This window comes from Aedes aegypti, chromosome 3 (assembly GCF_002204515.2).
Source record: "Aedes aegypti strain LVP_AGWG chromosome 3, AaegL5.0 Primary Assembly, whole genome shotgun sequence".
NCBI lineage: Eukaryota > Metazoa > Arthropoda > Insecta > Diptera > Culicidae > Aedes > Aedes aegypti.
In genome coordinates this window covers 220,528,504-220,556,344 of record NC_035109.1, presented here as the reverse complement: position 1 = coordinate 220,556,344, position 27,841 = coordinate 220,528,504, and the positions used below count along the sequence as shown (strand labels likewise).

General features: G+C 40.7%; 1 protein-coding gene across 1 annotated transcript in view; it reads left to right on the top strand.

Moving 5' to 3' along the window:
- Window positions 1-27,841, top strand: part of LOC5578188 (neuropeptide CCHamide-1 receptor) — a 196,955-nt gene that overhangs the window by 163,679 nt on the left and 5,435 nt on the right. Inside the window, exons 8-9 of the mRNA XM_021851237.1 lie at window positions 18,045-18,182; window positions 18,441-18,575. Of these exons, the coding sequence (XP_021706929.1) occupies window positions 18,045-18,182; window positions 18,441-18,575 (273 nt within the window). The remainder of the gene's footprint in view (window positions 1-18,044; window positions 18,183-18,440; window positions 18,576-27,841) is intronic.

Genomic DNA, 27,841 nt, shown 5'->3' with positions numbered 1-27,841 from the left:
TTTTTCATCTCCACGCTTTTTCTTCTCTCTTTGAAGCGTTGTTTAATCGTTTTAAACCAAGTATATAATCAAAAATAAAATGAGCTACATACTTGGTTATCAATGACTTTTAGGACATAATTATAAATTATGCGAGATGTCTTCTATTCAAATATGAGATAGACAAGAGTAATCCCACATTTTTAAAGGTATTTTAAGCTGATATCTTTTGAATTTCATATTACTGTTTTTCTCCATTGGCCTAAGAGGCAGTTACCATTATTTTAATATTAACTGAACCATGACTATTGGCCTACCTTTTGATTGCTACCCAATTATCAAGAAGGTGGAGTCTAAGGTCCATTTCCATTTTCCATTATAGTTTATTTATTTTATCATTGAAATCTGTATAATGTGGCATAACTAATTCAAAACATTACTGAAAATACAACAAGGAACTTGAATATGCATCTCTAGTTTTGGTTTATACACAAGTTTCTATATTATAACCAATTTTTTGTAATAGAAGCATTTTTATTCTATTGTAATAATAACTTAATTTTGAAGAATTTTACTATAAAATCGAATTTTTCATTTTACAGTTATGTACAGTAGCCTGTGACACGGTTATATAAAAAATTTAGATTCTCGCTCCAGTCCACTTTTTGGATTGCATTTAGGTCCCATAACAACTATGCTAAATTTCAGCTCGATCGGTGAAAGTATATTTACGCGCCAGCCCTTCAAAGTTTGTATGGGATTTACTATGGGAAAACTTACTTTTGCAAAGAAAAATCGCCAGAGGTCGCCCATTGATCTCTATAAAAATTCTAAACACAGATCTTGATAGGTATTTCTACGATGAACAACATTGCCGAAGACCGCAAAGCAATCCGATGCTTGTAAAAAAAAGTTATTAAGCATAGACTATTCGGAAATTTTCCTGATTTTGTTGTTATTGTTATTCCTTTACGTGTTAATCAACGTCGCCTTGCCAAAAGGTTTTCATTGAATAACTTTTTTCACAAGTGTCGGATTGTTTCGCGATCTTCGGCAACATTCTTCACCGTAGAAATACCTATCGAGGTTTATGTTCAGAATTTTTATAGAGATCAATGGGCGACCTCTGGCGATTTTTCTTTGCAAAAGTTAGTTTTCCCATAGTAAATCCCATACAAACTTTGAAGGGCTGGCGCGTAAATATACGTTTACCGATCGAGCTGAAATTTTGCACAGTTGTTATGGGACCTAAATGCAATCCAAAAAGTGGACTGGAGCGAGAATCTAAATTTTGTCCCACACTAATGTACAGCTATTCGGGATGATATCATGTATCCAAGATAGACAATAGATTACCAATATCAAGCGATTTGTTACGTATTTGAGGTATTGTCCGACCTTTGTTTGAGGGGCCGCCACTGTGTGACGGCAACTCTCAGTTTATTTTTTTACACAGACACCATTTTCAGCCATTCAGCAAGTCAACAGACAAGCATGATCCCATGGCACAGCTGAGAATCGATCCTCTTGAAACGATTCAATGGTTGAAGCGGTAAAGGGCGAACATGAAATTATTGCGACACCGAAAATGTCATGCCAAGTTTCTTATAATGTTTAGAATCAAACCAAAATTTTAGGGTAGTTTTATACATATATTTACTTCAAAAATCAAAAGAAAAGTTAATCGATGGAACCTTGAGTGTAAAATTGAAGGCATTTTCGCTTGATGCTCTCCATCAAAGTCTTTACAGTGTCATCCGGTACCAGTTTCTCATTTTTTTCCATTTTCTTAACATGTCCTTCTTCTCTTTCATTGTCTTCTTGCTCTTCCGAAGTTCCCGCTTCATTATTACCCAGTACTGCTCCACCGGGCGCAGCTCCGGACAGTTTGGCGGATTCATTCCTTTGGAACAAAACGGACAGAATTGGCCTCATATCACTCCAGGACACTTTAAGAATAGTGACATGATGCCAAATCTAGCCATAATAGCGGAGCTTCGTCGTGCTGCTGCAAGAACGGCAAAAGGCGCTTCTCGAGGCACTCAGATGTGTAGATCTCGCCATTTGGTAGCCAGATGGCCTGCCAAATGAGATATTTGGAGGCAAACTTCAACATTTTCTTCTTCTTTAATTTGTCGTCCACATCGAACTTGCTTTTGCCGGTGAAAAACTCCAACCCCGGAATTTGCTTAAAATCGACTTTTATCATCGTCCATCATACATCAGCCATAGTTTGTCAGCATCTTCTCGTAGAGCTTCCGTGCCCGAGTTTTAGCCGTCGATTGTTGCCGCTCATCGCGGTTTGGGAAGTTCTGTACCTTGTATGTATGTAATCCAGCACTCTTCTTTGCATTCTGGACGTAGCTCTGCGAAATGCCGATCTTTTTAGCCAAATCACGGTTTGAGACGTTGGGATTTGCTTTAATCGTCCGCTTGACCTTTCGCTCCGTCTTTTTGTTCTCCGGTCCCAATTTTCTTCCAGCTCCTTTGCCGTGGTCCAACGTCAACCGCTCGTAGAACCGCTTCAACACTCTGGAGATGGTTGAATGGTGAATGTTCAACATTTTTCCCAACTGCCGGTGCGACAGGTCAGGAAATTCCAGGTGTTTGGAAACAATTCGTTCTCTCGTGTCGCGTTGGTTCACCTCCGTTTTCGTTGAATCGAAAAATACAACTTCAAGTTTGACAGCATGTAAACAATACTCATCAATGAGAAAGTGTGCAAATTTGGTTGATTCTTACCAGTCTTCAAAGATCATCATTGCTGCACAGATATTTTGAAAAGCATGCTTTGAAAATATCAATGCTTCGCGTAGGATTCGCGCCTTTTCAATTCAATTGCTCCTGTGCTCACTTGATCAAAAATAATGCATCATTGATTCAAATCATTCCACCGCAAACTGCATGCTCTAGACCTCGAATTGCCAGCCTCGGTAAGCATAAAAATAACCCCTTTCAAAAACGCGGTTTTCAGCGAGCTTTCAATTGGAACTTTTTGAAACCCATCTCAAACATATCTAAAGGGCAATGTAAACAGCATAGTAAATAAATAAAAAGTCTAATGTACTTACCTTGGGTATAAACTTATAATTTATATGAGTAATATCATTCGTTTAAAGATTGGCTCTTTCTACGAAAAAAAAACAGTTTGATGTAAAAGGTCAGTTATATTTTCGCTAGTTGAGGTCATTTATGTCGTCAGTATTCTGCTAGTACTGCAGTATTAGCTTATTATCACATAACCCAGAAACATATTTCCTATTGGCAAGAGACAATTTATACTGGGAATTCGCTTTCTGGGGGTCCACTACATGGAATGGCTCGATGGTTGGATGTTCGCTGGTTGGAAAAAAAAAATCCAACTTAAAAGCACTCGAATGCCAAGAAAAGATGTCAAACTGATTTGACGTCTGAGTACTGGCGCATGGAAGTATCCCTTTATAGAACAAATGTGTATGTACGCACATATTTCGTGAGAATTTGCGCTCCAGATGCGTTAGTCTGGAACATTTTCACCAGCTGTTAGTCGCTCCAACTAACGGGTCGGATTTGCTTGATGGAAGGCAGTCGTGTTCCAACCAGCGAATCCCCGCTGTATATGTTTAAAAATATTGCAGATCAGACTGTCAATATTTTAATTGCTTTGGTTTGGCACCCAGTCTTATGGAATCAGAAGAAATACATTGCGCCGATTCATCAACTGGATAGGTACTGACAATCACTTTTTGACCTTGCAATGAAAAGAAAACATTCTTGGTTGCTAAGCCTACCAACAATGTTTGTTATCCTCCTGCAGCCTAGTGCGCTAAGTCGAAGGAGCCACAAATGATTCAAATAAATGATGCAGTATTTTCACCGAAATGATTGGAGCAAATCAAAGCCTTGTTGGATTGGAAAATAAGGATCGTGAATTCTCTTTCTCCTTGTTTTATGCATCAAAGCAACGAAATGCAAAGGCAATTTTGAAGACTGATTCTTACCTAATGGTAGAAAAGTTATGCCCTGTTGAATGTGTCGAAATAATTTCGAGTTCGCCCTTCAATCATACCCACATCCCATAACAGGATGCGCTAAACTATCAGATGACACTAATTGCACGGCCACGAAGCCCCCAACTCTATCACATTCAGGACCTGGAACATTCGCTACAGTGAAACAACAAAAGATCCATTACCAGTGCTGGGAATGGTAATAGTAGTAGGCTTGAATTTCGCGAATATCACGTAGCTTTCCCAGTACAGTAGTTCAAAAACGTGAATCTCATCAAGTAGCCTAAGTTAGGCGCATGAATTTTCCAAATCGTTAGTGTCATTGAAGGCTCTAAATGCGGGAAATGCAGCGGGAAATAGAACATTTTTCTACAGTAATTTAGGGTTACCCTTAGCAACTGGGTTTCTGCAATTTTCAAGGCTCTTTGCCTACAGAAGCGATAGGCGTGAGTTTCACTGGCTTCGCTGACTGCGATTGGCTTTGTTTGGCTACTGTAGAATGAATTTCAGATTTTTTCCCAACCCTGTCCATTACATGCTTAAAATATTATGTCATCTGACATGAAAACTATACACTTTGTCTCATCTTAATTGTTTTTTATTGACTTTTGTCGCAGCACCTTGTGCCTCGGCTCTTTCTTTACTTTGCAGCTAAAACTGATTTTCAAAATATCAGTAGGCTCGTTTTCAAGTCCTTCCTTATGTAACCAGACTTCCTATTGTGATTCTTGGTTTAAATCAGTGGGCAAATGTTACTATGTCAAACAGTTTATGTCTTACAGATCTAATTCATGAAAAATCTACAAGATAAAACCCCTTTTCATGCCATTTTGTATCTAATTCCGAACATATATTCAAAATAATGGCAATTTCAAGGTAAGAACTGACATTGTTACAACTTTCAAAGGTCTAACATCATTTTTATTTATTTATTTATATCCACCGTCTTCGACAATGAGTCGTACAGACTGTAATACTTAAAACTAGAAATCTCCACATACATTTTACATCAGAAGATGATTTCTCATACACAACATATTTATACAAACAACAAATTGAAAAACGTAAGAGGTTGTTTCCAAGATACGACCGCCAAGTTGACGTTGGATAACGTTGGCCTCTTCTATTTCCTGGCTTGAGACCGTCATGAACTAATGAAAGATTTCTACTGCTAAAAATCCAATTAATTTTCACACTATTTGTTGCATGTAAATTCTGATTTATTTTAGACATTGTGTGTTATTATTTTATGTTAATACAAAATAATCATTTTACATGTATTCAGAAGCTTAGGCCATTATATTGAAGAATTTATTTTTTAGTGTATACTTGAACATTATTAATTTGGAGCAATTAATTCAAAATAACTCTTTTCCATTGATTTTTGGTTACGTAATATTTGAATCATTCCTGAACAAAAGAAAATATATTGCATTCCGACAGAACTAATGAAAGATTTCTACTGCTAAAAATCCAATTAATTTTCACACTATTTGTTGCATGTAAATTCTGATTTATTTTAGACATTGTGTGTTATTATTTTATGTTAATACAAAATAATCATTTTACATGTATTCAGAAGCTTAGGCCATTATATTGAAGAATTTATTTTTTAGTGTATACTTGAACATTATTAATTTGGAGCAATTAATTCAAAATAACTCTTTTCCATTGATTTTTGGTTACGTAATATTTGAATCATTCCTGAACAAAAGAAAATATATTGCATTCCGACAGCAGTGCAGCAGCAGGAAACATTCCCAAATTGTCGTTTTGTCAATTATTCATAACTAATCATATATTGTATGATGCTACGAGATGAATTATAGCAAGAATGTGGTAAACACATTAGCAAATATTACACAAATAACTCTTTAGGACACATTTGTTGGCCCTGAAAAGGGTCGATTGAACTGTGAGAATCGAGTACCGCGGACACATTTTGCCAACGAACAGGTTGAAATCCTCTTCGCCCGATAAGATTTGCGGTGGCGATGATGATGGGCGCTTGAACAAGCGGCTTGGGCTGATTTTCTTCAGCCATCTCGTAGCCAGCGATTTCAAAAACCGGACACTGGATTTGCAGCAGCTTAATGATTGTAATTTTTTGGTGGAATTTTACTGATTTTGGTAAAATGTTTACCGCAAATCACTTAAAATTTCGCCAAAACTATTATTTAATTCACCGACAGTTCTGTTGCTGCGAGAATTGCCAATAATGTTGCGCTTCACGGTAGAAATATTTTCAAAACTCTTTCAAAATTAAAATGTCGTCCTGAAGAGGACGGTTGGGTGAAGTTATCGTCGATCGCCATTCCATGCTCAGGTTTAGTGGATTCAGTGGTAGTTATGAATGGTGGTAGATCATTTGGCATAAAGTCGTTTGGCATTAAGCCGTTTGGCATAAAGCCGTTTGGCATAATGGTCATTTGGCATAAATTCGTTTGGCATAATTTGCTATTGGAACAAATTTTTGCACTGAAGATTTATATATATTTAGCACAAATTCACCCTTCTTTTAATTGTTCTTTTTTTCTAAATATGATGTTAACCATAATTATAGGTATGAAAACTGTTGATTTAAAATTTCAATAAATTTTCCTTCTTTTATGCATAGGCTGTTCTTTGGAGATATATTTTTTAAGTATTGTTTTTTGTTTCCAACTGACAAAAGGGCGGCAATAAATAACATTGATCTGCTCAAATTATCATCGAAATTAGAAATCGATTACTGCAGTTACTTCGATGGGTTGTGCTACTTTTCCCCAAATGTCGTTTTCCCGAATGCCAGTTCCCCGAATATCTCGTTTCCTCCACTAGCCCACTTCCTGGAAAAGTTTTTAGCACTCATAATTGTCGTAACTTTATAAATTTCGAGGTGGTTAACGAACTGACCATCTAATATGCACCCTTTTTATTTAATTGGCGGTTCTTCCGAGTTTTACCGTCCTCAGGTTTTTTGCCAACATGTGTATAACCGAGAATGACAAAATACTTCCTTCTTTTGACTGTTTATCGTTCTTTCTCGTCACAACTTTTCGGGGAAAAATAGCACAATCACTTTGATGATTCTGAACGCACTTTTTATGTCTTTTCGTTTTATTATGCCGCAATAATTTTTGGCGTCCATTCTTCTATTGGTTTAATTATAAATTCTGCCTTCTTTCAAAAATAGGCTGCTCTTTACATTTATACTGTTTCAAACTTTATTATTTTTTAAAGCTAAATGTTAACCATTATTATGTTTTGTTGTTGTTGATTTGATCTATGCTGTGAAAAGATTTTTTTGCGTTAGAGCCTCAAACATTTTACACGAAAAATAATCTGCTCTCGTATAAAGGCTATTTTTGCATTAAGTCGCATTGATATATCTTTGGATTAGAGCTTTTGATATTTGGCAAAAAAAAATCCATTCTTTTATCAAGTAATTATCATCGAGTGTTACGTCCAAACTGGGACAGAGCTTGATCTACAGCGAAATATTCTATGAGCGTTCCCTAGATGTATAACTGCGAACTTTCTTTGCCAAATTACTGTTTTCAAATATGTATATCGCAACAAGCTCAAAGATACTCTTTTTTCTGAGATGTAGAGACCCGTCACGAGTTTTAGTTAGTAATGCTCTCTAATTTCACAACAAGTTTTTAAATTCTTAGCTTGGAAAATCTCTGAACAAACACCACGCTTGTTTAGAACCTATCAAATTGTTTGGCTCCATCCCATTACCCCGAACGCCATTACCCCGAACGCCACTACCCCGAACGCCACTACCCCGAATGGGTCACTACCCCGAAAGCCATTACCCCGAATGGGTCATTACCCCGAACGCCACTACCCCGAATGAGCCATTACCCCGAATAGTATGAGATACAGTACAGTATCTTGTTTTGCGTGCAAAAATGCGTCTCAAATGAAGGCTGGTAATTAATGGCACGTAAAATTCGTCGTTAAAATGTTCATCATATAGGGAGACTTACGGCTTCGGCACCATTCGACTATTATCGGCAACCAAATTTCAAACGCTAAATACACAGTATTTTTCTATCAAAACACATCAGTGGAAACATTCAGATGATTCTTTGTTCTGCCCGCTTCCCGATGGCGAGATTTTCGAGACTAAACAAACGATATCGCCGGAGATGCCATCAATTCAAATGAGCACGCCTCAAAATGCGACTGATTTGGAGCTGCCGAAGAGATTCACCAGCAGTTGTTATGGGAAAGTTGCCGAAGAGAATGAGGCTGCCGAAAATAGTCACAAGGGATGTTCGCAGCGTTGTAAAAACGTTTCCAAAAGCATTTTGACAAGTCTGTCGGTGTAAATCGATAGAGGATTGAGCAACGCATAAATGTAAATAGACAAACACAGAATTTATCTGCTGATGTCCGAGAAAATTATAAAAGAAGCACGGCATCGGCTTAAGCTGCCGAGAATACGTAAGTTCCCCTATTTTCCCTTCTTTTATATGCCAGCTATTCTTTCGAAATATCTTGATGGCAACTATACTCTTCTCATTCTTTCTGAGACAGTGCCTGTTTATCAGCTCAGTGGGCACCTTCGCAATTCAAGGGTTCATTCACAAATTCCATTTCGTCAAAAATTGCCATTTTTAACACCTACCCACCCCCTCGTACTTTTTTTTGTATGGAAATTCTACATATTGTGAATGGGCTGTAACATTTTGAGGACAACCACCCACAAACTTTTTTGCTCCCTTCAGCGTTACGAAATTTGTGAATGGGCTTTAATAAAATAAGCCTTTTATTGACTGAAAGGAATTCGAATCCATAACCCTCAATATGATGTTGCTTAACAGATGCATAATCACCGGTATTTGGACTTGTTGGTGGTGTTCATATTTCAATTTTGTTTTTGAACAAATATTTTTCTTTCTTATGAATATAGGTTGTGTCATAGCATCACGTTGTTACAGTGATCATTCACGTCCTAGCTGCAAACATTTAACCAGAAATTTGCCCTTCTTTTTTAAATAGGCTGTTCTTTCACGATTTTGTTGGATAAGCTAGTTACTAATATTTCCATATAGAACAGCTTTTTATAAAGGAATATATCTTGAAGGCATTCACTTAAGTGATTTCTGCTATAATTATAATCGGAAATTTTCCCTTTCTTTTATCTCCTTGTATTAAAACAGACAGGTCTCTTATGGATTTACTCACCACTTTTCTGCCATCAACATTTCTTCATTATCTTGAACCAAAAAAAAAATTTTTTGTGGGTACCTCACAGAAATTTAAATAAATGATCCCACAAATCAACAAAAGTTCTTACTGTAGCGTCAATCAGAGGCCGCCGATTTTTCTATCATGTACAAGTATACAAGTGCGATAGCGAAACGGTCGTCTATTAGGTTGGTTTTTAGGCGGGTTCCATAGAACAAAACTTGCAGCGACTATCTCAGGGTGAACTTCCATTACCATCGTTTACGAAACAAAATCTTTAAGAAGATCTTAATCTTAATGCCCGACACCTATAAAAATGAGTAAAGGCTACCGACGTCCAATAAGAGAATTTACTACATATTATAGCTATCCTTCTCGTAATAAATTCACCCTTCTTTTCGAAATAGGCTGTTCTTCAGAGCATTGCAATGTGGCTGTGTGAATCTTCCCAAAATTAGAGGACAAAACTTAGTGTGTAAAACTTATTTGCTGAACAACTAGCTGCTTTTTTATCTTCAAATATTTGAAAATACATTTTTGACCCAAACTCGTAAAATACTCGAAAGGAATCGTACAATTATCTCCCCACTCTCTAACTAGAATATGTCTCAAAATGTTATTCATTCGGGGTAGTGGCGTTCGGGGTAATGGCTTTCGGGGTAATGGCGTTCGGGGTAGTGCCATTCGGGGTAGTGGCATTCGGGGTAGTGGCGTTCGGGGTAGTGTCATAGAATCAATTTTTTTTGCTATGGGCTCGGTGGTGTTGATCTCGGTAAAAGCTTAAAAAATGTCGATATTTATTTTAAGTCAATCATTATGCCCAACGGCCATTATGCCAAATGACCATTATGCCAAACGGCCATAATGCCAAACGACCATTATGCCAAATGACTTTATGCCAAACGGCTTTATGCCAAACGACCTTATGCCAAACGACTTCATGCCAAACGGGGTACAATCGTTATGAATTCTAGTCTCGGTGATGGAGGTGATTTAACCTCCAAATCTGTACAGCGTACGGCCCTGCCACTTCAGAGCGTAGCCGACAGAATTCTGGATGACTTCAGCACACCGCGGGTTTTCTCGTAGATGAGACCGAAGGTACGCTTGACGTCACCACGGCGAGCCAGACGGCGGATGGTGGGCTTGGTGGTGATGCAATGGATGTTGTCACGCAAAACCTTGCGATGACGCTTGGCGCTTCCTTTTCCGAGGCCGGTCTAACTTCGGCAATGGTTGCAACAAAACTGATGCTCGGCCGCCGCACACTGGGGCAGAATCGAAAAAACGCGGAAACAACCTGTAGTTCTTCGGAATGAAGAGATAGAGGTTTGGTGTCTTCAGCGAAAATGGTCCTTTCAATGAGGCCGATTTTTTGACATAAAGTCATATATTTTTGTATTAGTCGCATAAATGGCTCATATGCCATTTCGGTCAAATGGCATTTTAGGTGTATGGTTTCTTCGGCAAAGTTGTTCATTGTTTTATGCTGAAAATTATTGCTGAAGACGTCAAACTTCCAAGGCCAACTGTTTATAAAATATAGACATTTTTTTCTGAAAATGGTGCTAAAAACCGTAATATTTGAGTTTTGTTTGTATTTTTTCACATAAAATGCCATATATTGCCTATGACTATGAGATGTATTGGCATAAAGCAGGTCTGGTACAAATTTGATGGTAAAAATAAAATTTTGTTTGATTTTTCAAATAAAATTTCCAAAAAACAGAGATATTGCGAATAGGCCATTCTTGCGATCGGGCAATTTCGGGCAGGTGTTTTCGTCGCCATCCACTTACGAAAGGTCGGAGCATTATTGTCTATTATATTCTAGGATATGATATTCGATATATTTTTTTCTAAGCGATCTGGAAGTATGCTAAGCTTATAAAAAGTTTCAAAATTATTATAGCAATTTTGTACAAAATATTTATTGTTTTGCTTGATATTTTTCAGTTTTAATACCATATATCATCTAGGCCTATGTCATTTCTTGGCATGAAATAGAGCTGTTTGTTTGTTTGATTATTTTACGGAAGTTTCAATAAAAAACAGGGTCATTGTGTATAGGCTATTCTTGCGATCAGTCAAGTTCGGGCCGGTGTTTTTATCGCTATCCACTTATCCATTTTTGCCAAGGGCATAATGTTTAATATATTTTTTCAATGCTATCTGGAAGTTGACTGAACATTAGAGTGGTTCAAAAAATCGTTTTTGCTCCACACCGCTCATTCGATTCTAGATCAAATTCTGAGTGTCCTCCCAAAATTTGAACTCATTTGGATGAAAACTGAGACTGCACAAGTCCTTTAAAGTTTATATTGGAATTACTATGGGAAAAGCAAGCAATTCATTCAATCGATCATAGTTTTTGCTCATGTGCTCTTGGGGATTAGAGCTACGTTGATACTGTGCGATACATTCATCAGCTACAACTTTGCTGAAGACCGTTTTCAAATCGGACGCCTCAGTAATTAGTTATTGATTTATATCCAGTCACACATTCTTCAGCAGTGCTCATTTAACTTCTGAACAGGCAACATTGCTGCACCTGGCGCGAAAGATAGCACGCACAAATCATGGCTACTTTGTTTTACTGCATATATCCAGTGATGCCTGAAGAACAGCTCAATAATTGTAGCCAATGTTTTAAAACAAAAATCAATAACTAATTACTGGGACATCCGATTCAAAACCGGTCTTCGGCAAAGTTGTAGCTGACTATTGTATCTCACAGTATCAACGTAGTTCTAATCCCCAAGAGCACATGGGCAAACACTATGACCGATTAAATGAGCTGCTTGCTTTTCCCATAGTAGTTCTCATATAAACTTTAAAGGGCTTGTGCAGTCTCAGTTTTCATCCGAATGAGTTCAAATTTTGGGAGGACACTCGGAATTTGATCTAGGATCGAATGAGCGGTGTGGAGCAAAAACGTTTATTTGAACCACTCTAATAAACCTGCTTGAAGTAGAAGTTTTCCTATTAAAAAAGCTCCAAATAATGATGAATATTCTTGCGATTAACTATGTCAAACCTTGCACAGCTTTTCTATGTTGGACAGTTATTCATACCGCGTGCATGAAGTACTCGTAGCATATTGGATTTCAGCCAATGATTCCAAAACGAAAACTTATCGCAATGCACAGATGCATTCACTCTAATCGAAGACGAAATAAAGACGATTATTTCGCTTCAATTTGCCTAAAATTTGATGGCAGGTTAGGTAATATACAAACATATAAAATACTGAGAGTGTAACAAACAAACGAGTGCAAGTGTAACACAAGTTTGCCAAACTTCTGTACTGAGCGTAGTACGGAGAAACCGAATATAGTGCTCAAAACAATTTTATCAGTTTTTCAAAAATTGTGAGCTTTGGAAATTTTACATCTTTAGCAATTTATGTCATAAAATAACGATCAAATTTGCCGAAGAAATCATAAACATACCTTAATTGTCATTCGACCGAAATGGTTAGATATGAGTCTGGCGCTTAGGTCATTTTTGCGAATAGAGCAATGTAAAGGCAATGTATATAACACATATTTGAGTGAATTTAGCTACTAGTGAACCGCAAGAATGTTAATTATTATTTTGAAATTTTGTTTTGATTGGAAAACTGCTTCATTGTGATGTAGAATAATTTTTAACCTTTTTATAAGCTTAGCATACTTTCAGATCGCATAGAAAAAATATATTAAATATCATATCCTAGAAATTAAAAGACAATAATGCTCTGACCTTTTGTAAGTGGATGACGATGAAAATAACTGCCCGAACTTGCCCGATCGCAAGAATGGCCTATGCGCAATATCCCTGTTTTTTGGAAATATTCTTTGAAAAATCAAACAAAATTTTATTTTTAACATCCAATTTGTACCAGACCTGCTTTATGCCAATAAATGACATAGTTATAGGCGATATATGGCATTTTAATTGAAAAAATACATGCAAAACTCAAATATTACGTTTTTGAGCACCATTTTCTCAAAAATTGTCTATATTTTAAAAATAGTAGGCCTTGGAAATTTGACGTCTTCAGCAATAATTTTCAGCATAAAACAATGAACAACTTTGCCCAAGAAACCATACACCTAAAATGTCATTTGGCCGAAATGGCATATGAGCCATTTATGCGACTAATACAAAAATATATGACTTTATGTCAAAAAATCGGCCTCATTGAAAGGACCATTTTCGCTGAAGACACCAAACCTCTATCTCTTCATTCCGAAGAACTACAGGTTGTTTCCGCGTTTTTTCGATTCTGCCCCAGTGTGCGCCGGCTCGGTTGCTTTTAAGCGGTACGCGATGGATGAATTCTTATTGCTCGCTCGTTGTTCACTGTTCGTCTCGCTCGCTCGCAAGAGAAGGTCATAAAAGGGACCGATAGCCGCGCGAATTCAATCATTCGTTTGTTTCTATTCGTCCAGAGAACACTACTACGACGATGGCTTTTACCAAGCAGACTGCCCGTAAGTCCATTGGTGAAAAGCGGCCCCTCGCAAGCAGCCGGCCACGAAAGTCGATCGTAAGAGCGCCTCAGCCACCGGAGGAGTCAAGAAGCCGTATCGCTATCGGCCAGGAACGGTCGCTCTGCGTGAGATCCGTCGCTACCAGAATTCGACGGAGCTGCTGATCCACAAGTTGATTTTCCAGCGCCTGGTCCGTGAAATCGCTTAGGACTTCAAGACCGATCTGCGATTACAGAGCTTGGCCGTCATGGCCCTGCAGGATGCGAGCGAGGCCTATCTTTGAGGGTACCAACATGTGCGCGATCCATGCCAAGCATGTCACCATCATGCCGAAGGCCTTTTAGCTGGCTCGTCGTATCCGTGGAGAACGAGTTTAAATTGAATTGGGACACAATTTCAAGCAAAACGGCCCTTTTCAGAGCCACAACAATGCATTCCACGTAAAAGAGTTACGGCTAAAAATATTTCACCTATTATTATTACACCCGATTCTGTTTTTTGCACGGGGGATGCGTACCGTGCAAAAAAAGTTTTCAGTTCAAAATTTCAAAAACCGTGCAAAAAAAGTAACACCAGTTCTCGACGTTTCATGCAAAAATAAGGTTTTGTCGGAAAAAAATGTATGGAAACTTTTTTGCACGGCCGTGTAAAAAAAATCCGTGCAAAACAGAATCGGGTGTAATTTATTTATTTATTTAATTGCCAATTGAAATTTCGGATGATTAGTTTTACAACGGAGTGAAATGGCAAACAAAGTTTTACCTAGGTTCCCATCGAACGGCGGTAGCATTTTTTGCAGTCTTCTCTGTATTTGGTTTCGATCGACAATTTCTTACCAAATCAAATCATCAACAAAGCTGTTGCTGATAAGTTTTAGCTTTCAATTCGACAAGTTTATACAGATCGCTTTGACATGCATGTGGTTAGCGACGACGACAACGGCATTATTCAATCATCGCTAAATGCGAGGCAAGCCGGGATCCTCATTCTAGTGCCGTCCACAATTTATCTCTCATGCACACAATGTCGAAGATTGCCCTGCGAGAGCGCGATGGGAAATTGATTTCTTGGACCTGTGATTCTCGAAAAGCATCAATATTGACACTAATGAGTGATTGCATGCAAATGACTGACCGAAATATGAATCCATTACATCCATTCACCAGTAATGTCGCTCTTCACGGTGTAAAATTCTCATAACTCTCTTTCAAAATGAAATTGTCGTCCTGAAAAGGACGGTTGGTGGTAGTCACAATCGATCGAACTGCATTTTCATTCCATTTTTAGACCGAAACACACCAAAAGATTACCGAAGACGATTAAATTAAAATGCGGTCGTGCGCGTGCGCGTGAAGTGGAATTGGCTTCGACTGAACACGAGATAATAAAGAGAAGTTAGAAAAAGGCCGAAAGGGGCGTTTCCCTTTGAATGACGAAAGTGGCTAAGATATCGCGCAATGATGTCTGTGTCAGGAATACACAAGAAAAATGTTCTTTTCTATGAAAAATAAGACATCCTTCAATATTTCTCAATTTTTCAATAGTTTAGTCATGACAATCAATAGTTTTCATTGTTGAAGTAGATTCGTAGAAAGATTTCCAATCGATCTATCCGGGCGTTAGTAAGTTATTAACAGTCAAAATCTAACCACTTTTCGTGACGCAAGCTATTTTTCGTTTTTCGAAATTGTACCCCAGTATGTTGCCGTAAGACGTTATCCAACGTCAAAATAACAAAATATCCTAAACAACACAAACAAGATTAAACATATTCAAAAACAATCATTCAGATGAACCATTCATAATTTGCATCATTCTGTTTAACGATACGAACAATTACGCAGGTTTCCAATAATCTAAATACATTGCATTTCAGCGTTTTGGAATTAGCTTGACAATATCGTAGCACGGCAACGAAGTTCCCAGCTGCTCATACACCATCACGCTTAGTGGAATTCGGGGTAAAACCGACACCCTAAGCTTATTGATATAATGTGTGTACTTTCGGTTGTTAAACGAACCTAAAATTGTTGTAGAATCACATATTGGTTATAAATCTATCAATCCTTGAAATCGCTGGATGATATATTAAGGTTATATAGTGATTTAAATCAAATTGATATTTCATCACTTTTAGGTGATACAATTGAGAGTGCGGGTAAGATTGACACCCTATTGGGGTAAAACCGACACATGCACTTTGAGTAGAATTTATACGTTGTGAACATCACCATCACATGGCATATTAAAAAGAATGCTTTAAACATGACTTTAGACTTTTATGATCCCTTCCTCTAAAGGATGATTATTCACATATTACGTAAATTATTCAGGAGAGGCCGAAGATCCACTAAATATTTGTAAAAATTTCAAATGTCCCATGCTAAGATTATAAAGTTGGGGTTAATACACATGGATATGATTTATTTGTGTTCATGGAATGTTTACGAAGATGAAGTTGTGGCGAATGATTGGTTTTAAAAATATTATATTTTAATACGACAGAAAAGTGTAATTATTTTCAGTTATCAAAACTGTCGAACATCATGGTTTGGAAATTAGTAATAAGATTAGTTTATGTGAAAAAATTTCAAATTCTATTAATTCTTCAATTTCAAATGAGAAAAACTTCTTCAAGTTTTATCAAATAAGTTTAAACGTGAAACATAGAAATATTTCTTTTTAATATTTAATGATAACTTGTGGCATGTCATATAGTGTCATATTTTACCTGTTAACAAGTTCGCCATCCATGAACTTCACTGGAATTCGAAAATAAAGAGTCACATAAAGTACAGAGGAAGTCTTCCGACGAGAAAGATTCCCTGAAGTTAATTTATGAAGCAAAGAATGGTGTCGATTTTACCCCAAATGAAAGTGTCGATCTTACCGCGAGTGGACATTTATTTTTCAATAGCGTTTTCAGCTGTCGAAAAACCAAAAATTAAATTCTTCTTCATGTTGTATGAACGTCATAATAGTAAATGATGATGTAGACGCAGAACAAGTAATGACATTTTAAATATTTCACATGCGAAATAGTTAAAGAATAACAGCGAAATATTTCAACTGCTGTTGCTTCTATTTTATCCAATATTATTTTGTTGTTTATTTTGGCAGTTTATTGGAAGATTCAGTTGTAATGTCATCCGAAACACAACAGTCCACAAGTGAAGATAGAGCGTGGTGGAAACTGCATGAAAACCTGCTCAAATCATGAAAAATCAAAGGGTGTCGATCTTACCCACAGTGTCGGTTTTACCCTGATTCCTATATCATTTTCGGTGGCACGTCTGTCGATGTTTGATAAATACAGTGAGAATACATCACTCTCATGTTCGGTTATTTCGGAAGACGAGTCTGTACAATCGTGCTGTTTAGAACTGCTAATGTTTTCTCTGGAACCGTCGAATATCTTGGGCGATGAGATAGGCGTCGAACGATTTTTCGGGACAAACGAGTTTTGGTTTTGAACGACATTTGACAGCGTTTGGACGATTTCAGCAACAGTGTTCTTCAAAACGTTAACTTCATCCATTAGAGAACAGCGCAAGTCGGTATTGGTAGCTACATCGGTGAAATTTCGTTCCCTCATTTTACAAAACATCTTCATGCAGGGATCGCAAATCCAAATAATATTGGAAGACAGAGCACACAAGTCTGATTCTTGCACACCAACACATTCTGCGTGGCATAATTTCGCACAGATGCCTTCGAAAACAGTATACAAATCTGTATGCATATTGATTGCAAGTGTACATTTTTTGCAACAACGTTCCATTGTTCGATGACCAATGAGGTAGCTTCAGATGAAAACTTCTTGGCTCGATTTCCAGTGATGACCACAATTAATCAATGAATGACGTTTGATGTCAAGTTGTCCACAAGATCAGGTAACGGGAAAACGATGTTGATCAATTTAAAGAGTTCAAAACTTGCGAAATTCAACGTTTAAATATACAACGGAATGAACGGCGGAAGAATCAACACGCACACGCATAGAAGAATAAATCATTCTATGTACAAATTTCAGTGTTTTTTTTTTAAATAGCTATGAAAAGTCGAGTGTTCGGAATTTGAGACTTGAAGGTATAAGCATGATGGCATAGTCCGCTTCAAACTTAAATTAATGTTCCAGCACTTCGTTTTCTTTCACAATGTCGGGGTGCTTGTCGTATAAATGGTGGGCGACACTATATTATTCAATTTCGCGCGACCTAAAATTAGATTATTTTCCAAAGTGTTGGGAATCATTAATTTCCACTGTAGTCTTGACTATTTGAATTTGATGCCAGGGTTTGGGAGATTGGTATCATTCCCTAAAACGAAGTGCTGACAATTTAATGTTGACAAAAGGGGTGATTTTCTGCTATTCCAGTGACACTTTTTATTTCTCTCTCTCACCCCATTTCAGCCCAAATTCCCAGGAAGACTATAATCACTTTTGGCACGTATTGCGGATAGTGGGCTTTTGTTTGTCATTTGCCAACAGTTGTGCCAATCCGGTTGCGTTGTATTGCGTGAGTGGAGCGTTCCGCAAGCATTTCAATAGGTAAGCATTCAAAGCGAAATTTAATTTCCTGCCGGCCATTCTACCGTCCCTCTACAAGCAATTAACCACTAATGAAAAGCAATCAGCATTGTTCCTGTGCTTTCATAGGTTGGATGGGCGTACAATTTGTTATAGCTAAGCTTGCTAACGCAAGAGCCATATTTTATTTCAACTAGATCAGCCCACCAATAAATTCAATTCCAACTAATTGGAATACACAATACATGTTCTTCTTTCTTACTTTCCACAAACAACCAGGTATTTGCTGTGTGAGGGATCTTCCAGTGCTCGACGGCGCCGTGGGGATAACCTGGGCCACCGGGACACATCAATGACGAGCACCATGTCCAGGCGGTATCCTAGCAAACGGATTGGAACGCAATCAGTCAGAGTGTAAGTACATCATCAGGCGTGAATCGAATGCCAATTTGAACAGAAAGTAGCCATTTATAATTGTTACGTGATGAACTAATTGTAATTGTCGGAAGTATCACGTTTCGGCACGTACGGCGAACAGAGGGGACCCTGCTTCTTAGGTGAAAACTAAATCAGCATATTGTTTTACCTACTCTCTATATCCGGAATGAAAACTGTAAAGAGCTGACTGTTGATCCGATAACTCCAAAGTTCTAATCATTCCATCTACCAGTTTGACTGAAAATTTGACAATAATACATCGTAAATGATTTGTAAATGCATAGCGCAGCTTGCACCAGCTTAGCTTCCTGGCCCGAAATCCTGGGAAGATCCAAATCCAATTTCAAAATCTGAAAACCTACTCTTCTTTTTAACATATAAACTAGTTAGAGACCCAAATAGCCGTAGTGGTAAACGCACAGCTGTTTGGTCTGCTAAATACCAAGCTGAGGGTCTTGGGTTCGAATCCTACAGGATCGAGGATTTTTTCGTAAAGTAACTTTTCTCGATTTCCCTGCACATAGAGTATCAAGGATCGTAAAAGGATCAATAGTAGAAACAATAGTATTGAAAAGTACCGTTTTTTAGTACTGAAAAGTACTGTTTTTGTAGCACTAAGAAGTATTGTTTTATTGCTTTAGGTAGTTTTTTCAAAAACTTCCAAGAGCAGATAGAATTTGTGTACGCACAACACGAAGGTACGATGCGCACTGAATGCGTGAGTTGTCAACCACGCAACTCAGCAGGCAAAAACTCATTAATGAGTTGGCTCATCTGTTTGACTCATTTCCTCAGTATAACCACAATTTTCTCGCACAAAGCAATGATTTCTTGATAGCTTGGTAGAATTTATTCAATCCATTCTAACGTAAACAACATCATTTGGTTCACACGAGTTTTATAAATAAATCATTTTTGACGATTGGCGTTACATCCCAACTGGGACACAGCCTGCTTCTCAATTTAGTGTTTTTATTTTTATGAGCACCTCCACAGTTATTAACAGAGAGCTTTCTATGCCTATTGACGATTTTTGCATGCGTATATCGAGTGACAGGATGATACTCTCAGGGAAGTAGAGGAAATTTCCAACCCGAAAACCCGATGTTCGACCTGCGGGATTTGAACCCACGTTTTTCATCTCAGACCAACTGAACAACTGTGCGTTAATCGCTATAGCTATCTGGACTATCAAATGGATTGTCTCACTAGCAAAATGTTATATAGGTAGCGCAAACCTAGTTAAATAAGATTTTCACCAGTCAAGAATGCGGTGAAGCTCCATCGTGCCGTAGTTGCAAGGGTGATCATCGGCCAACCAATCGCCAGTGTCCGGTATATAAAAAGGAAGTGCAAGTGATTAAAATGAAAGTGAGCGGAGGCCAGAAAACGCGTAGAGCAACAAACTGGTAGCTTCGCCCATGTTGCGGCCCAACAGAGCGTTTTTGAGAGGAAGCTGAAGGAGCTCGAAGCGGCCATGCTCCATAAAGGTAAGGAAATCGACAGATTACAGGAAGACAACAAAAAGAAAGACCAAGCGTGGAAGGCCTCCAAACTTCATCTACCCCAAACCATCCACCTCGCCAGACACCAGCCCGCTCCCGAGGAAGACCGCACCCACCACCCATGACCTGACTAAGATGAAGAATTCCGACGAAGAGTCTGAGGTATCGGAGACACCCCCTAACCAGCGTCTTCGATAACCCCACCCTCGAACAACGTTCGGAATACAACGACGACCTTCGCACGAACACTGACAACGAGACTTTTCGGTTCAGACGCAAGTACGGCAGGCTGAAGCAGTCATTCAGGACGTCTTACCCCAACCCGTTGCTCAGTGGCCTAAGGCTGGCCAAAAGTCAAAAAAAATGAAATTTGCAAATTCCTTCTGGAATATTTTTTCCTGCTTTCTTCAGTATTGAATCAGAATGACCCAAAGTTTCAGATCGATCGGTGTATATTTGGATTTTTAACAGCATGTGACCTGGAGAGATGTCAGCTGAAATTGACCCTTTTGGATTTTTCGAATTTCGTTAAGGTTGTTCTATAGAAATTGCAGTTTCTGTACTAAATCATGGCCAAATCTTTCTCAACCGGTCTCATTCGAAAGAATATACCTAAGGCTATGTTTTGAAGATATTTCGAACCATATTTGACATGTTCACTATTTGAGAAAGTCAAGAAGTGTATAATATAGAGCTGCTTCAAAAATGAGGCATTTTTTCAAAGGTGGTGCAAGATATCTGGGAAACGCTCTAAAATGACCCCTTACCCCTCAATGTGTGGCAAATATTCCATAGTATTCGATGTACTATGGCTTAACTTGCGCTTTTTTGCGCCAAGATAAGAAAAAATATTTTTTAGTTACACTACGAATCAGCCCATTGGACCATTTTACTTGATATAAATATTGCATTTTTCTCCATTATAAGCTCCTGAATAGATTCAAAAACCACCTCGAGCTTGCCCACGATATTTAACTTCAAATTGGCATCGAAATAATGACGTTTCATTTGATTTTGATTTGGATACGGATTTCATTGCGTGAATTAAAAAAAATGTGCTATTTTAAAGTAATTATGTCAAATGTACCGGAAATATCGATTTTCTGTTTCAGCGACTATTTCTATCAAATTACCTCTAAAAGTCATGTTTTGTCATATAATTAGCATTTTTGAACGTTTTGAATGAGAATTGTACTTTTGGCCAGCATTTGTATGGGATGCGGCCACTGTGCGTTGATGACGAGTTCACCTCAGTAGCCGTTGGAATCCCACACGACACCACGACATTGCAGAACCACCGAGGTACTATCCACTATGTACCAACATCAAGCAACAGTATCGAAACCAACAACGAGAACACCGACGATACTACACAAAGTTCCAGTCCCAGTGCCAGCTTTTGCCGGTGTTTCTGGAATCAGTCGTGTAGTTGTTCCGACAATGGCTGGCACTGTGGGGCAAGACGTCCCATAGGTCAGTGTTTCTAATTTCCCATCGCAAACGGTTGCTGCTGCTGTTGTTGCTATCTTTCTCTCCCATCTCTCGGAGAAGGCCATTCTCTTTCTCCCACAACAGACCCGCTGATCCGAAGAACATCAACCTCGTCATCCACCACACGATCAGCAACGGATAGTCGCTCCGGCGGCTGCTTCGCCCTCCAGTGGAATATGGTCTTAGGGCCAACATCAGCGAGCTAAAGCTGCTCATCTCCGACCACGAACCATGCTTCGTAGCTTTGCAGGAGACTAAGGTAAACCGGACTGTTGTTTCGCCGGCCTTCTTTAAAAAAAACTACACGGTTCTGCTACAGTCGAGGAACACTAACTACTGGCAACTTGGTGTAGGTCTTGCCATTCGGCAAGGCATACCGTTCGAACGCATCCAAGTCGATAGCTCTCTGCATCTTGTTGCTGCTTGCCTTCACGCGCTGATCCAGGCAACCGTTGTGTCAATATACGTTCCGTCGAGTTCAGCTCAGTGTCAGACCGCAATGGGGGAACTATTCGATCAGTTAGAGTTAGAGGGTCCGATTTTCAACGCCCATCACATCGCATCATTCAAGCGCGCTTGGGCGATTCATAGCTGAAACAACGTCGACAAAGCAAATGGTTATCCTGAATGATGGCTCAGCAACTCGCATCGACCCTGCTTCTGGCAACACTTCGGCGATTGATGTGACCATCTGCTCAGAGTTTTACCTGCCGGATCGTATCAGACACGCACGGCAGCGATCACTTCCATTGCGGTGTCCATACCCGGGTGGTCATGTCAGCAAACAACGCGGCGAAAATGGCTCTACAGCCAAGATGACTGGACAATATATGAACAAATTACAGCAGAAACTATCCGTCCAGAGATCGAGTGGGATGTAGATAGCTTCACCGAAAAAATATTTTCAGGAGCGACTCAGTCCATCCCGCGAACTAGTGGCCAAAAGCGGTACCGTGGTGGTGCCCCGAGGTAAAAGCAGCAATTTTTCGGCGAAGAAAGTGTCTTCGATTGCTCCGACGTCTACAACAGGTCAACCCGGAACAGCCTGAAGCGTTGGCGGAATTCCAAGCAGCGAAAGCGGAGGTGCGAAAGGCAATTAAAGAAGCGAAGGAGAAATCGCGGGAAAGCTTCGTAGGGAAGATCTTTCCGCACATTTCGACGACCGAACTGTGGCGCACGGTTAACACACTGCGTGAAAATCGGACGAGACGCTTAGTTGCTCTTAAACGGCTAAACGGATTCACGGACAGCCCCGAAGAAGTAGCGGAAGTACTGGCGACGTATTACGGCGAAAGATCGGCGACCTTTAGCTACCCTCCATCGCTTCAGATGGCGAAAATGGCAGCTTCAACGTCTTCCCGTGTCCGTAAAGTTTGTACTGCTGGAGCTACTGAACAAAATCTGGCGCAATGATGAGTTTCCTGCCAGCTGGCGGAATGCCCTCGTCGTTCCAATACCGAAGCCGAACTGTCAAGATTCCGGTACTGCTGCCTTCCGATCTATTTCGCTGACAAGCTGCATTGCGAAGACACTTGAGCGAATTGTCAACCGTCGTTTAATCACGGAGCTGGAGTCGAACGGACGACTTGACAAGCGTCAGCACGCCGAGCTGGAGAGGTCGATACCGAACGCCGACGAGCACTGTTTGATAGCGTCTCTGGATCTGTCGAAAGCATACGACACCACCTGGTGACACGTTATACTTCGCACCCTGAAATCATGGCGGATACGTGGTCGGATGATGAACCTTCTGCAAAGCTTCCTCTCGGAGCGAACGTTTCATGTGTCGTTGGGTGGTTACACGTCCAGTACAAGCTGGAATATGGTTTGTCGCAAGGATCAGTGTTATCCGTAACGCAGTTCCTAGTGGCGTTGCAGCCTATCTTACGGATACTGCCGAATGGAGTTGACATACTCCTATACGCCGACGACATCCTCCTCGTCGTTAAAGAGGCAAAAATCTAAGGGCTACACACGAAGTTGCAGGCCGTCGTGAAGACTGTATGTAGATGAGCGAAGAGTGTCAGCTTCGCAATGTCTGCTGCCAAGTCGCATGTGTTCTGCTGCAGCCCGAAATCACGTCGAAAATCAACCGGCTGAGGGTTCTAGGTGTCACTCTCGATCGCACCCTGACATTCAAACCGCATTGCAAAATGGTGAACAAAGCATGTGAGTCACGTCTGCGAATACTCCAGATGAACGGAGCCAAACTACCGCGTGGCAATCGGACAAGTCTGCTGCAAGTCGGATCGACGTTAGCAACTGCAAAACTGGCGTACGGTATCAGATTGGTGAGCCGAGGAGGACCAGCAACATTGCAGATCCTCGCCCCGGCATATAACAAAATAGTCCGCTATGCTTCTGGAGCGTTTATTACCAGCCCTATAATTTCGGTCATGCCCGAAGCGGGCACCTTACCGTTTGAACTGTTAGCGGTTCAGTGCATAGCGAGGACAGCTATCCGCATTCTAGGGAAAAACAGGCAAAACAACTCTCTTCCCTTGATTCGGCACGTTTCGGATCGTTTGGAGGAGCTTATAAGCAACACACTCCCTGCTGTCGGTCAACTTGTGAGGCAAGGCAACCGTGCTTGGAATGAACGGAAACCCTCGATTCTGTGGGACGTGAAGAGGAGAATACGAGCCGGGATCCACCGAAGAAAGTACGCCCAGTCGTCCAGCAACTTTTGTCGACCCGCTTCCACAACTCGACCGTCGTTCGAAGTGTAGAGACACGGTTGGAACCGCTTCTTATTACAATGGCATCTCCGGAACTTTTAGTCTTCCGAAGGAATGCAGCGCTTTCTCTGCAGAAGCGTATGCAATGAATAAAGCGGTTTCAATCTCAAACATTCGAAACGAGGTGATCATCCTAACGGATTCGGCAAGTTGCCTGCACGCCTTGGAGGACAGCAACCAGCTGTTGACACTCCTAGCCCCGGCGATGCTCTGAGGGCAATAACATAAACCATACGTTGCCAATGGGACATGGTAAATGGCTGAGCATGGCGTACCATTGATACCTCGCGTACCTACAATAATAAAATAGACCCAATTATGTGGTCCTTAGCCTCTTGCCCAGCAACTCCTATCCCTACCTCCTCGTGGTACTGGCAAGGGTATGAGTAACCTTAGGGAAGATTGGGTAGCCAACCCCGGTGATAACTCTGGTTGTATGCTGACAGGAAAGGGGGGGTTTGCTTTTGCTTTTACTTCTGTAAACCTTGAGCGTTTGTACTCCATGTAAGGAGCGGCTCACAACAGCGTCTGTTCCCATTGTCAGGGGCGGCTGATCATCGTCCGAGTGCCAGAGAAGGACTCTAAGCTAACTGCGCACTATGGCCCTCCGAACATTTAGGGGGAATGGTCCTCTGAAAATCTAAGGATTAGTGTCAGGCCCTGCAAGCCAACCGCAAAAATACACCAGCACAGAAACGTCAACGAGAGAATACGAACCAGAGCAATCGGCAAAGACCACAGCGAAGAAAATAGGCTAGCGATAGGAAATTCGGTACGTGGAACTGCAAATCTCTCAACTTCATCGGAAGCACACGCATACTCTCCGATGTACTGAAAATCCGCGGTTTCGATATCGTAGCGCTGCAGGAGGTGTGCTGGGCAGGTTCGTTGGTGAAAACGTTTAGAGGTAATCATACCATCTACCAGAGCTGCGGCAACACACGTGAGCTGGAAACAGCTTTTATAGTGATGGGTGATAAGCAAAGGCGCGTGATCGGGTGGTGGCCGATCAACGAAAGAATGTGCAAGTTGAGGCTCAAAGGCCGGTTCTTCATCTTCATCATCATAAACGTGCATAGCCCTCACTCCGGAAGCACTGATGATGACAAGGACGCATTTTACGCGCAGGTCGAACGCGAGTACAACCGCTGCCCAAGCCACGACGTCAAGATCATCATAGGAGATTTAAACGCTCAGGTTGGCCAGGAGAAGGAGTTCAGACCGACGATTGGAAAGTTCAGCCCCCACCTCCAAGAACATGGCCATTCGTAGCACCTACTTCCGTTCCGAAATGTGTAAGGATAAGGACGGAAGCATCTTGACGGACGGACGTGAGGTGATTGAAAGGTGGAAGCAGCACTACGATGAACACCTGAATGGCACGGAGAACACAGGCGCAGAGGGTCACGACAGCGGAGGAAGTGACAACGTCAGCACGACGGATGAAGGAAACCAACCTGCCCCCACATTGAGGGAAGTTAAGGATGCCATCAACCAGCTCAAGAATAACAAGGCCGCTGGTAAGGATGGTATTGGAGCTGAACTCATCAAAATGGACCCGGAGAGGTTGGCCGCCTGTCTGCACCGGCTGATTGTCAGAATCTGGGAATCAGTTCAGCTGCCGGAGGAGTGGAAGCAAGGGGTCATATGCCCCATCTACAAGAAGGGCGACAAGCTGGAGTGTGAAAACTATCGTGCGATCACTATCCTGAATGCCGCCTACAAAGTGCTATCCCATATTATCTTCCGTCGTCTATCACCATTAGCAAATAAGTTTGTGGGAAGTTATCAAGCTGGTTTCATCAACGGCCGCTCGACGACGGACCAAATCTTCACTGTACGGCAAATCCTCCAGAAATGCCGTGAATACCAAGTCCCAACGCATCACCTGTTCATCGATTTTAAAGCGGTTAATGATAGCACCGACCACGAAGAGCTATGGAAAATCATAGACGAGTACAGCTTTCCCGGGAAGCTCACAAGACTAATAAGAGCAACGATGGACGGTTTGCAAAATAGCGTGAAGATTTCGGGCGAACACTCCAGTTCGTTCGAATCCCGCCGGGGACTTCGACAGAATGATGGACTTTCGTGCCTGCTGTTCAAAATCGCGCTAGAAGGTGTCATGCGGAGAGCCGGGTTCAATAACCGAGGTACGATTTTCACAAGATCCAGCCAATTTGTTTGCTTCATGGATGATATTGATATTGTCTGCAGAACATTTGGAACGGTGGCAGACCTGTACACCCGCCTGAAACGTGAAGCGCCAAAAGTCGGCCTGGGAGTGAATGCATAAAAAACAAAGTACATGCTGATAGGCGGAACCGAGCGCGACAGAGCCCGCCTAGGAAGCAGAGTTACGATAAACGGGGATACTTTTGGTTAACCTCGGATCCTTGTTAACGGCTGATAACAACGTTAGTCGTGAAATACGGGGACGCATCATCAGTGGAAGTCGTGCTATGGGCTCCAGAAGAAGTGTGGTCGAGAAAGATTCACCCCCGCATCAAATGTACCATATACAAAAACGCTTATTAGACTGGTGGTCCTCTATGAACATGAAGCATGGACAACCCAGACAACCAGAATGACGTATAACGAAATCACCTTTTGCGTTATGCGATGCTTATATGCGCAAAGTTTCACGTATAAGATGTTGCGAAAAAGCTTTATACGTACAAAAGTGGAGGCGATATATGTGCATATTTTATATGATGAAAAATAACATGAAATGCGAGTGCGTAAATTTTATTGCGAACTAGTTTGTACACTTATGCGACTTAGTTTATGAAAACTGTTATGCGACTTCTGGTTGTCTGGGCATGCTGGAAGAGGACCTGCAAGCACTTGGAGTGTTCGAACGAAGGTTGCTTAGGACGATCTTTGGCGGAGTGCAGGAGAACGGTGTGTGGCGGCGGAGAATGAACCACGAGCTCTCTGGGCTCTACGGCAAACCCAGTATCCAGAAGGTTGCGAAAGCCGGAAGGGTGCGCTGGGCAGGGCATGTTGCAAGACTACCGGACAACAATCCTACAAAGATGGTGTTCGCGTCGAATCCGGTTGGCATAAGAAGGCGGGGAGCACAGCAATCGAGGTGGCTTGATCAGGTGCAACAAGATCTGGAGAACGTGGGCCAAAAACGAAGTTGGAGAGACACAGCCATGGACCGAGTAAATTGGCAAAACATCGTTAACGAGGTTTTATCCTAATGCTTGAAAAAACGATATACTGCGTCGAGAAAGGATTTATTGATTCTTGATTTTGATAATGTAACACCCATTGTGAACCTACCTTTAGTAGTGAAGCTTTACAAGCGAATGAAGCTTCATTTATTTTCAAATGCTGAGTGCGCCACACAGTGCTTCGTCCCTTGGACAAAAGTCAAAAAATCAACTTTCATATTCGACAGAATCAAGTAGGCCATGATGTTGACATATATTTAGAGCGTGTAGTACTAGAGTGGTTCAAAAAATCGTTTTTGCTCCACACCGCTCATTCGATTCTAGAT